This window comes from Hippocampus comes, unplaced genomic scaffold (genome assembly GCF_001891065.2).
Source record: "Hippocampus comes isolate QL1 unplaced genomic scaffold, H_comes_QL1_v1.1 scaffold189, whole genome shotgun sequence".
Lineage (NCBI taxonomy): Eukaryota > Metazoa > Chordata > Actinopteri > Syngnathiformes > Syngnathidae > Hippocampus > Hippocampus comes.
The window spans coordinates 203,566-214,923 of NW_017804802.1; the positions used below are offsets into that span (position 1 = coordinate 203,566).

The window sequence follows — 11,358 nt, forward strand, 5'->3', positions numbered from 1 at the left end:
GCTGTTAGATTGGGCCTGAAAACCAGATTCTCAAAGGGTGGAAAACGGTGGAAAAGGAGTCAGGTGCATGCAAACCAGTCTGGGTGGAGGTCAAGAGGTGAGGTTTTGTTTTTTCTGTGGGGTATTGAGAAGAAATGAAGACCAGGTCTTGGTCATTAGTTTGTGACTTGGAGCCGGTGGCGGGTAAATAAAGAAGTTCTCGCAAAAAGTTGAGAAGAAATAAAGACCCACAGGCGCTGGCAAGTCCAAAGCGGACAGGGCCGCCAACATGAGTGGGACAACTGGGACTTTCTGCGATTTCTTTCAACATTTGGTTAATGACTCTGCTTGAGGGAAGATGGAGCCGGGGAAGGTGACAGGGACGTTTTCCAAAACAGCGTTAACATGAAATGCAGAGGGACGGGAGCAAGCAGCTCAGGTCCAAAGGGAGAGTGAGAGCAGGACTTGGGCGGTAGCTTAGTTTGCGACTCGGGTCGGTGATCTCGACGCAGACATTTCCGGAAGTTACCTTCTTCTTCCCGGCGCGCTTCGGTGATGTCGAGCGTGGCCGAGCACACGGCCTCTCCTGCGAGGTTGGTGGCCCTGCAGGTGTACTGGCCGGCGTGCTCCGGGAAGGCATCCACGACGATGAGGGTGGCGGTGCTCGTCAGCTCGTCGTAATGGAACACCACATTCTTGGTGGGCAGCACCGGCTGCCGGTTGTGGAACCAGCTTATCACTGGCGTGGGGGTGCCGGACACGAGCGCGTGAAAGCGGGCCACCTCCCCGTGCGGCACCGAGCAACTCGTGAGCGGCTGCAGAAAAACTGGCTTCTGGCTGGGGGCGGCTTTCTTTCGACTGCTGAGTGCGGTGGAGACGTACTGCTCGGCGGGAGGCTCCGCTGATTGTTTTTGCCCTGAAAGGAAGCGCGTTCGGCAGTCTTAGGGCCAAAGTCGACTCACTTTGGTGGATTTCTACTTGAGGGGCCTGCGGCGTGACCTTGGGCCCCTGTTGGTTTCTTATTCACAGTCGCAGTCTTGTTCCGAGATGACGTACAGTAAATACTTGTGACATTTTCACCGATGGCACCAAGCTGGAACTTTTTCAATATTTTAGCATCCGCATGACGTGGACCTCCAGCTTATTGAATTTGTTTCCTAAATACGAATGGAAGTAACTTACTTGTTCCTTCCATGTTTCTGTATGTGACCCTCAGTGGAGGGGGCGGGCAGAGGAGAACAAAACTTTGGACCAAGTTTGCTTGTTCCCAAAATACTGGTGGAGTTTGGAATAGCCGAGACAATTTCTGTGTGCGTTTTTTCACAACAGACGCGGCCAATAATTTCAGATTCTGATTCAAATCGAGTTTTACCGTCCAACGTGAGGGTGGCGGAGCAGGATGCGGTCCCGCCGCTGTTGACGGCCACGCAGGCGTACTCGCCCTCGTCCTCCGGGTAAACTTTGGCGATCTCCAGCTGACAGCTGTCATCAAACTGAGAGATCCTGAAGAATTCCGACTGCTTGATCTCCTTGTCCTTGTGGAACCAGCTGACCTTGACATCTGGACAAGGAACGACATGAACGACATTCAGTCTACCGCTCGTTGCGATCGCGCAGTCGCCTCTGAAGAACTGACGTACCGTCTCCGCCAATTCTGCACTGGAAGCGAGCCGGTTGTCCCTCCAAGGTGGACGTGCTGGCCATGGGCGAGATGACGACGGGCGGGGCAACAATCTCGGGCAGCTCTGGGGAAGCCACCTCCGGCACTGTCACACAAATGCGAGCTGAAAACCTTCACCTGTATCTGGAGTCAGACTACGATGTAGACACGCGGCATGGTCCTTCAACATCGCCCATTCGCAAGTCGACATGTTTGCCACGGGTCTTTCCGGTACGCTGGCACCGCCTTTCTTAGGAACTTTCCAGATACGCAAAAACTGCAGTGTTGGCGAGTTGCTCGCTTTCGAGTGGTGGAGCCCCGCTATCAGCGGGTGACGGGGACCGGAGTGGGTCGACGGCAGCCAAAGTCCGCGTATGATTGACTTTCATTAAAATGCAATTTTCACCAGCTTTTAACTTGTCCAAATGGCAGTCGACTCTTTTCTACTAAACTTCCCGCGGCTTCCGTCCCTCATTTGAAAGCCGAAGCCTCATTTAAAATCGTCGGCCCGGCCGGCAACGCGGATGAACAACTTTGAGCGGACGAGTGCGGAAAACATCCGCTCGGACAAGATGGGTGTGGAAGTGTTGCCCTCTAACCTTCCACGGTGAGCGTGGCGGTGCTGGTGGCCACGCCGTAGTCGTTTTTGGCCTCGCAGTTGTAGATGGCGGCGTCCTCCGCAAAAACCTCAATGAGCAGCAGGGTGTGCTCTTGGGCATCACGCAAGAACTTGCACTTGAAGCCCGGCGACAGCGCCTGAGAGTCCTTGTACCAAAAGACACGAGGCTGAGGGACGCCGCTCACGGCCACGGAGAAGCGAGCGGGCTTGCCCGCCTCCACCGATTGGGCCTCCATGTGGCGCAGGATTTGAGGCGCTTCGGGGACTGCGCGAGATACAAAATAGCTCGGTCACGCTTTGGGAGCTGGGAACCGCAATATCTCTCCCCCCCAACAACAAACAGTCGCCGGTCTCATCAATCATTAGTCACTTTGTCCATGGAAAGGCGTGCAGCCGTGACGTTTTGGCCAAGAAATGAGACGCGGCGCAATGACTGGACTTACTGTTGACTCTCAAGGTGACAGCGCTGGTGTTCTTCCCGGCGACAAAGGCGTACTCGCCGGCATCGCTCCGAAAAGTTTCCGAGATGGTGAGGCGGTGGAGCCTCCTGATGGCCACGTAGCTGAAGCGCTCCTCCTCCGACAAGTGGATCTCCACGCCGTTCCGCAGCCAGCGCCCTTCCACGTCGTCCTCGTTCACCTCAAACTCCAAAGTGGCGCGGTGTTTCTCCAGAACCTAGCGCCGCACACAGTGACCGGGCGGGCTTTAGCTTCCCTGCCATCTGCGCCTTCCGCTTCAAAAGGGCAGGAACGTTCAGGGTGGCGCGAGAAAGGTCAGTCACCGTGACGTGTCGCTCGGCGGGCTCCGAGATGCGAATGTCGCGGCCTTCCACGGCGAGTCGGGCCTTGGACACGCTGGAGCCGGCCACCACCGAAAACTCGCCGGCGTCCGACATGCGCACCGTCTGGATCATGAGGCGGTGGACGTACTTCTCGGCCGTCACCACGAACCTGCGGCGGCACGGCTGCAACATGAGCTACGCCATCGCAATCGCTCGACCCCTGAAAGTTTTGCGCTTCGGGCTCAGACTGCCTCGCGCCTTCATCTACTCTGCTACTTTTTGTATTCGACAGCCTGTTTCTTAATCGACGGCAGCAAAGAGCAAAAAAAAAAAAAAAAAAAGGAAGAAATCATGTGCTGTCCTCGTCGTCGCTTTTTGATTTTCCCGGGATTATTTCCTTGGAGCATTTCAACTGAATTGGTTGTTTGAAGATGAATAATTCAAATGCGGCAACGGATAAATATGGCTGCTTGTCACCGACATGCAGATGGCACCCAACCGCGCCCCCTACCCCACCACCCACTTCCCTCCCAGAAAAGCGAAGGGTGCAATCATGGCCTGAAACTCGAAACGTCGTTCGGAACGAGCCTTGATTTTGGGGCCAATGGACGAAGTGATTCCGATGACTTTCTGCGCGCAACTTGAAAACGCTCCTCCAAGTTGGCGGGCGTTGTCGGTGTCGCAATGTGCGCTTTGGCTTCGGATCTTAGCGAGAAAGATGCAGGAGACAAATAAGATTTGCTTGAGAAGGGCCCCCAAAGTGACACTCGCGCTTCATGTCCCCACCCCCGACGCCCCGCCGGGATGCGGAACCTTGGACGGCGGCTCACCTCTCCTCGGACGTGTCGAGCTCCAGGCCGTCCTTCATCCACACGACCTGGACGTTGGGCTCCGACAGCTCGCATTCGAACACGGCCTTCTTCTTCTCCGTGATCTTGATGTCTTTGATTTTCTTGGTGAACTCGATGACACGAGCTGGCCACAGGAAATTGCGGCAGGCATTCAGTCCGTGTGCAACGGGGGGCCAAAAAAGTACTCGCAGTCAGTACTCGAGCGCAAGTTCGGACTCCCCTTGAGCCATTTGTACTCCTCTCAAGCGCTACTCCGTATGCCGAGTTTTTTTCTCTTACTCCGCACCGCACGTTTGGAAATCTCGAAAATCTCTACTTTGTATTCCTGCCTGCGTCGAAATAGACCAAATGGTCTTTTTTCAAAGGACGAAAAAGGAAAATAAAAAAGGAAACGTTCACCAGGCTTCAGATCGGGATTCGGCGCCCGAAGAAGCGCTCGAAACCTTGTGAGGTCGCTCTTCCCGTGAACTTCTTCACCATACGTTTTCGCCGGTCATCCGCAGGGATTCCCAAAAAGTAACCGGCCCATTTTGACAAAAGAAGAAGAAAGCACACGTATCTGCTTTCAGGCGCATGCAGCCAAAGTACAAGTTGTCGGGAAAAACTTTCCTCGCTCGCTCGATCGATCGATCCGGGGCTCGCGCTCGGAAGCTGGATCCGCAATTCACTCCGGAAGGCAAGTACGGATCAAGCGAAAAATGATCAGCGAGGAACCCGAAAGGCCGAAACGCGGAGGCGCGTACCTTCGACAAAAAGGTTGGCGGCGCTGGCCGCAGAGCCGGCCACAAACTGGTACTCTCCGCCGTCTCCGAAGTGAACGTTGCGAACGGTCAGCGAGTGGGTCAGCTGCCGGCTTCGGACCTGGCACCTGTCGGACGACTTGATCTCCACGCCGTTCTTCAGCCATTTGTAGGTGATGCCCTCGTAGTTGACGGTGACCTCGAAGGTGATGGTGTCCCGCTCCTGAGCGTTCAGGTCTTTCAGCATGGAGGTGACCAGGACGGCTAGACGCGGACAGCGATCGCCGGGTTAGTCGGCGCTTTCCGGGAGGCCGCGAAGACGGTCTCATAGGACCGCCCGAAACAAAAGTCCCGTTTTTGGCACGACGACTGTTCAATTTAGACCTTTGGGTTCTGACCAAAAGGTGCGAAAGCGCGAGTCGGGCTCTTACGGCTGACGGTGAGCGTGGCGGACACGCGGTCGTTGCCGCACACGAAGGTGTACTCGGCCGCGTCGGCCCTGCTGGTGTTCACGATCTTCAGCTGGTGCAGCTTGCCCTGCACCACCACGCGGAACTTGTCGCTCATCTGGATCTCCACGCCGTTCTTCAGCCAGGTGGACGGCACGTTGAAGTGGGACACTTCGCACTCGAAGGTGGCCGCCTGCGTCTCGGCCACCGTCACGCTCTTCAGGGGTTTGGTCACGCGCAGAGCTGGAAAGAGAAATTGCAAACGGCGGTGACCTCGCCGAGACCGGCCTCGGTTTTCTCCCGCCGGCGTCCAAAGAGTACCTTGCACGGTGAGGTTGGCGGCGCACCGGAGGTGTCCCGCCACGGCCGTGTACTCCCCTTGGCTGGCGCTGTCCACGTTCTGCAGAACCAGCTTGTGGGCTTTGCGCTCCACCAGAATCTTGCAGGAGTCGCCGGGCGTCAGCTCGGCGCCGTTGAACATCCAGCGGACGGGGACGTTGTCGTGAGACAGGCTCATCTCGAAGGACGCCGTGGCGCCCTCCAGCGACGTCACGTCCTTCATCTTCTTCACGATCTTGATGGCTGCACGCAAACGCCGCGCCGCCGAGGCCCGGATCGGATTAGCGCTTGTTGACAGCCGGACTGTTTAAAACCTCGAATTCGGGACCTTGCCTGGACTGGGCTCAAATCACGCACGCAAGGCGCCCAAACAATGACAAACCAAAAAACTATATGGACATGTATATATCTCTACCAAGCAAACGCTGGAATCTCAGGCACCGCCGCCGCACTCGAACCAAATCTCCGCGGTTTCGAAATGTGTGTGTGTGTGTGTGTGTGTGTGTGTGTGTGTGGGGGGGGTTCCCCCCAAGCATCGCCCAGGACGAGGACCCCGTGTGCAAAAGGAGCGCGGCGGCCACTCACTCTCCACGTTGAGGCGAGCGCTGGCCGTCAGCTTGCCCAGTTTGAAGGAGTAGACGTCCTCGTCTTGCGCGCGGCAGGCCCGGACGCGCAGCGCGTGGACGCCGCCTTGGGCGCTCACGCCGTACTTGTCGCCGTCGCTCACTTCCACGCCGTTGCGGAACCAGCGGGCGCCTTTGACGTCGCTGTGCGTCAGCTCCAGCGTGAAGAGTGCCTCCTGCATCTCCGTCACCGTCTGGTTGCGCAGAGTCTTCTTGATCTTCACCGCTGCATCCCACACAGACCACCGATTACTCGCTCAGCATTTCATTCTTACTTTTCACTCAGTGCAAGTTGAAAAGGACAATTTGCCCCGCCGCTTGATTCAGAGCGAGTACTTTTCTGGAATCTGTCCTTCCAGTATCCGCTTACGCGCACGCGTGCAAAGTTGGTACTTGTCGATGTGTAGCAAGTGACTTTTCGGAGTCCGTACTTGGACTTGATCGGTACTTTTCACACAAGTAGCCGAGCGGGCTTTTCGCACCTCCCCGCCGCCACCGAGGGGATGGAGCTAAGCCGAAACGTACCTTCCACCTGCAGGTTGGCCGAGGTTTTGGAGTTGGCCACTTGGTAGGTGTACTCGGCGGCGTCCTGCGGTCGAGTGACGGCGACCACGAGGCGACGGACGGCTCCCTCGGCCACGCTCTTGACATTCTTGCCCAAGTCCAGCGGCTTGCCGTCCTTCAGCCACTTGCCCTCGGCGTCGGCGTTGGCCACCTGGCACTCCAGTTCTGCCGTCTGCGACTCGGCCACCGTCACGTCCGTCAGAGGTCGTGTGATGGCGCCGCCTGTTGGGGCGCGCGAGCGCGGGTTACGCGACCACAATCGGGATGGGAATGGCGAGCGGACCCCGAGCTGAATTCAGCGGGGCAAAACGTACCGGAGACGGTGAGGGTGGCGCCGGACGTCTTCTGTCCGGCGTGAAAGCCGTACTCTCCCTCCTCGTCCTTCATGGTGTCGATGACAGTCAGAGAGTGAGTCTTGTCCTTGGACTCCATCTTGTACTTGGGACCAGGCTTAAGATGCTGGCTCCTGAAGGTCCAAACCGGGTCGATACCGGCGTGGGACACTTCAACTTGGAAGGTGACATTTTGGGACTCGGAGCACACTTTGTCCTCCATGTGTTTGACGATTTCGATCGCTGCAAATGAAAGCGTCACAGACAAGAAGGTGAGGGCAAATTCATCCACCGGCACCACAGGGAGGAGACGCGGGCGGCGATGATCCGCCGAGATTGAACGCAGGCACCCGGACTCCCTTTGCCGATTTGGAGACGTTTCACCTTCGCCTCGCTCGGTAAAAGCTTTCTTTCGGTCGCTCCGTGGCGATTGCGGCTCTGTCTGCACCATTTGCGCGATTCAAATCACGGCGGTCGTCAGGATGAAAGGCGGAGATGACGTTGCCTCGAGGCTTTGGACGGGAACTCTGAATTGCCCTTGGAGGGGCCTGCCTCAAAAGCCGGTCGCAGACCTGATTTGACTCGAGTGGACCAGAGACCGAGCTCATCTCAAATCCACTGGAGACGGACCTTGAGTGCAGCCTCCCAGAGGCCGAACGAAAAAAAATCCTTCCATAGATCGAACTCAAAAAAGCTACCAGGGTGCGAGCAACTTAGCTCCAAGCTACTGGAGGCGTGAACTCGGCGGACAACAAACTTAGTTTGTCATCCGGTGAACTGCTTGACTAACGGTTCCCCCGAGGAGATTGTTTTGAAGACGCTTGGCCAAGAAGGACGATGTGGATTTTGTGATGTCCCCCCCACCAGACGCCTTCATACATAAGCAATACGTCATGCCTTGACAGATTCTTTTTAGCGTGTTTAGTATGTCGGAGTTCAAAGCTATCCTTGCGCCGTTCGGTCCGCGGCACTCGATGGAAAAAAATCGGGGAAACGTCCGCATGCGTCCATCCGCCTCCCTTTCAAGAAGATGACACGAGCTTGGTCTTACGTTCCACGGTGAGATGGCAGCCGGTGGACACCTTCCCGACCAGCAGCTTGTAGCGCCCCTCATCCGAGGCGAAGGTTCTGCCGAAGACGAGCCGCTGCTTGGCGCCTTTGGCCACGATCTGCACGCGCTCGCCGGCCGTCAGCGGCTTGTCGTCGTGGTACCACTTGACCGAGGCCACGTTCTGAGCGGAGATCTTGGCTTCCAGAACCGCCTTGGTGCCTTCCACCGAAGTCACGTCTTTCAGGGGCGCCACGATTTCAATGGCTGCAAAGACACAAACGGTCACCGACTCAAAATCAAAATGCCGACGCGGGGAATCGTTGAGGCGCTACGTCGCGCCGACTCTTTTGGGAAAAGAACGTTCATCCGTCCGCCCTCCGGCCCCACCTTACTGACCAACCTGCTGCGAGCCGCCACGTTTCAACTTGCGTACGTATCCACCGACGCCATTTATTGAACTTGGCTTCCAACGACCACTTCTGACCGATTGAATTTGAACTTTGGCACACCTTTGTCTTCCCGTCCCGTCCCTTCCCTGACTCAACTCGACGACTGACGGTACAATATCAAGTCGGCGCGCGGCGGATCGGCGGCCTTACTCTGAACGCTGAGTTTGCAGGAAGTGCTGATGAAGTGGCCGGGAACCTCAAAGGAATACGAGGCGGCGTCTTCCGGCCCGGCGTTCTCCACCAGGAGCTTGTGGACGGCCTTGTCCACGACCAGGTGGACGCGGTCCGAGGCGGAGACGGCCTGGCCGTTCTTCATCCAGGTCCCCTCCACGTTCTCCTGGGAGAACCTGACCTCCAGCTGAGCGATGTCGCCCTCGCAGACGCTCAGATCGGACAGAGGCTGCAGCAGGGTCACCGGACGCACTGCGGACGCACAGCCCGGCGGTTAGCGCGCGATCCGGAGGACGGCGCTCGATGCGACTGGCCCTCGGGCCCGGAACGCCATCTTAGCAGTTACTCCCCATCCTTGAGGTACGAGCGCACTCGTCGTCCTCGCCGCTTTGCCCTACGAGTTCACGGCCGGGCGCGAGCGTCTGCGAACGGAAGGACGACGGTCCGAGCTCCTTACGTTTCATCCTCAGTGAGGCGCTGGTCTTCAAGTCTCCGCACACAAAAGTGTATTTGCCCTGGTCCTCCTTCTTGACGTCCTTCACGGTCAGGGTGTGCCTTCCGCGCCGGGAGGACAGAACGTGCTTGTTGCCGGGAGACAGCTCCCTGTCGCCGAAGAACCAGCCGCCCTTGGCGTCCTCTCGAGACAACTCCACCTCAAACTCGCCAGCGTAGCTCTCGGGAACCTCGATGTTCTCCAGAGCTTTGATCAGCTCCAGCGCGGCACCTGAAGTCAGACGCGTCGATGTCAAGCGGCGACGCTGTGACGACTTTCATCAAAGACCGAGGCGTCGTAATTACGCTTTCCTCCCGAAACAGAAACAAAGGTCCGATCAAATAAATGAAGGGGGAAAGGGTTGCAATTTTGGTTTGTTTGTTTTTGTTTTTGGGCCCGTTGTCCGAGTGTGGCACTGCTGTGCTGTTGACATTTTATTCACATCTCTGTCAAAGTCACAAAGGAAAAACAGATGAGCAAAACACTTGTCCTGTGGCCGCCGAGGGTTACGTTGCGCTTCAAGTACGCCGTCACTCCCAAGTTGCAGGTGCCGAATTTCCAAACGTTTGACGCTAAGCGCTTCGACTCAGCGGGATTGTACATGAGTTGGAGAGGGCGTGACGTCGCCGTGACCTTTGTTGTCACTTGACATCCTGCAGATTGGAAGGAACTCGGCAGGACTGGAAACGCGTCACTTCGCTCGAAGGTACTTCTCGCCAAGATAAGACCATTTTCAAAAACGTCACGCTTTGATGATTCGACGCACTGGATTCTTTTTAAGATTAAAAAACAAACACGGAAAAGAAATCAAGTTTTCCTGTTCTGTGGGCAGATGGACTCGCGCGTTACGGGGCGTTTTTCTCTTTTTTGCGGCGGCGCCACGGAGGACGTTCGGAATGGGCCGTCAAGCTCACCTTGGACGTGAAGTCTCGCCACGGTGCGGATGCCGTCGTCGTCCGCGAGGACACACGCGTACTCGGCGTCGTCGCTCACTTCGATCATCAGCACGGACAGGAAGTGCACCTTGCGATCCGAGTGCATTCTGTACTTGTCTCCGGAGAAGATCTCCGCGTTGTTCTTCAGCCATTTGACTTTGACGAAAGGTTCGCTGGTTTCACACTCGAAGGTCACCATGGTGTCCTTCTCTTGGGCGTCGGCGTCCTCCAGATTTTGGGTGAAGCTCACGGCGGCCTTAGCTACAAAGACAAAGCGAAGCCATGACTGCCGGAAAGCAGCCCCGTCGACGGATCGCCGCCGGTCCGGGACCGGTCTCGGAAAGGTATGATTTTTGATTCTATTTATCAATCCATCCCGAAGGGCGAAAAGGTGACGATACCTTGCACGAGCAGGAAGGCGTGGCTGGAGGCCTCCCCGGCCACGTTGACGGCTTTGACCATGACGCTGGCCGAGTCTTCCGGGGTGACGTCTCGGATGACCAGCTCGCACAAATGGTCTTCGGGCCAGTACCAGTAGACGCGGTCCGACTTCTCCAGCTCGACGCCGTTCTTGAACCACTGGCACTCGGGCTCGGGTCGGCCCACCACCCGCAGCCGAAAGCGAACCTCGTCCGTGGGGTTGACCGTCTTGCTGGTGATGCGTTCGAGGATCTTGGGGGCTTCCATGCTGGGGGATAACTGGAGCCTCTCGGGTTTGATTGTGGGGATGGTGACCTTGCCCTGCTCCTCCAGCTTCTTCCTCTCCGCCTCCTCTTTCTCTTTAAGGTGGTGGAGCAACTCATCCTTGGTCTTCCTCAACAAATCTTCGTAGGAGTCATCCCTCCGGTGAGCCTTGAATTCCACCGCAGAGATGGACTCGTAGAAGCCTTCTTCCGTCCTGCGCTTGAACTTGCTCTTCAGCTCTTCGGACTCCTCCGAGGTTTTCTCGTGAACGATCCTCTGCGTCTTCCTGAGTTTCACCACCTCTTTGTCCGGCGCGCCCTCGGCAGGTCGGTCCACCTTCGCGACGCCGAAGCCGACCCTGCCGGAGTCGTGCGGCGACTCCGACGCCTTGGCTTCCGGGGCCCGCCGCAGGACGGACCTGAAGTCCTCCCTCTGCGTGACGTCCAGCTTGACGACGTACTCCGTCGTTCCCAAAGGGTTATCGGCGACCAGTCGGACCTCGCCCGTGTCGTAGGACTTGACGTCCACGATCTCCAGGTAGTAGATGCCGTCGTAGCGCAGTCGGTAGCGCTTGCTCTTGCGGATGAGCTGTCCGTTGAGGTACCAGTTGACCTTGGGCGCGGGGTAACCGGTCACTC

At 57.1% G+C, this 11,358-nt stretch overlaps 1 protein-coding gene across 1 annotated transcript in view; it reads right to left on the bottom strand.

Moving 5' to 3' along the window:
- Positions 1-11,358, bottom strand: part of LOC109530038 (titin-like) — a 213,785-nt gene that overhangs the window by 169,569 nt on the left and 32,858 nt on the right. The window contains 17 exon segments of the mRNA XM_019893583.1: positions 1,352-1,540; positions 1,620-1,745; positions 2,239-2,523; positions 2,702-2,933; positions 3,040-3,208; positions 3,870-4,014; positions 4,634-4,894; positions 5,062-5,322; positions 5,401-5,661; positions 6,004-6,267; positions 6,567-6,827; positions 6,920-7,180; positions 7,989-8,252; positions 8,588-8,860; positions 9,066-9,332; positions 10,016-10,297; positions 10,438-11,355. Coding sequence (XP_019749142.1) covers positions 1,352-1,540; positions 1,620-1,745; positions 2,239-2,523; positions 2,702-2,933; positions 3,040-3,208; positions 3,870-4,014; positions 4,634-4,894; positions 5,062-5,322; positions 5,401-5,661; positions 6,004-6,267; positions 6,567-6,827; positions 6,920-7,180; positions 7,989-8,252; positions 8,588-8,860; positions 9,066-9,332; positions 10,016-10,297; positions 10,438-11,355 — 4,719 coding nt within the window.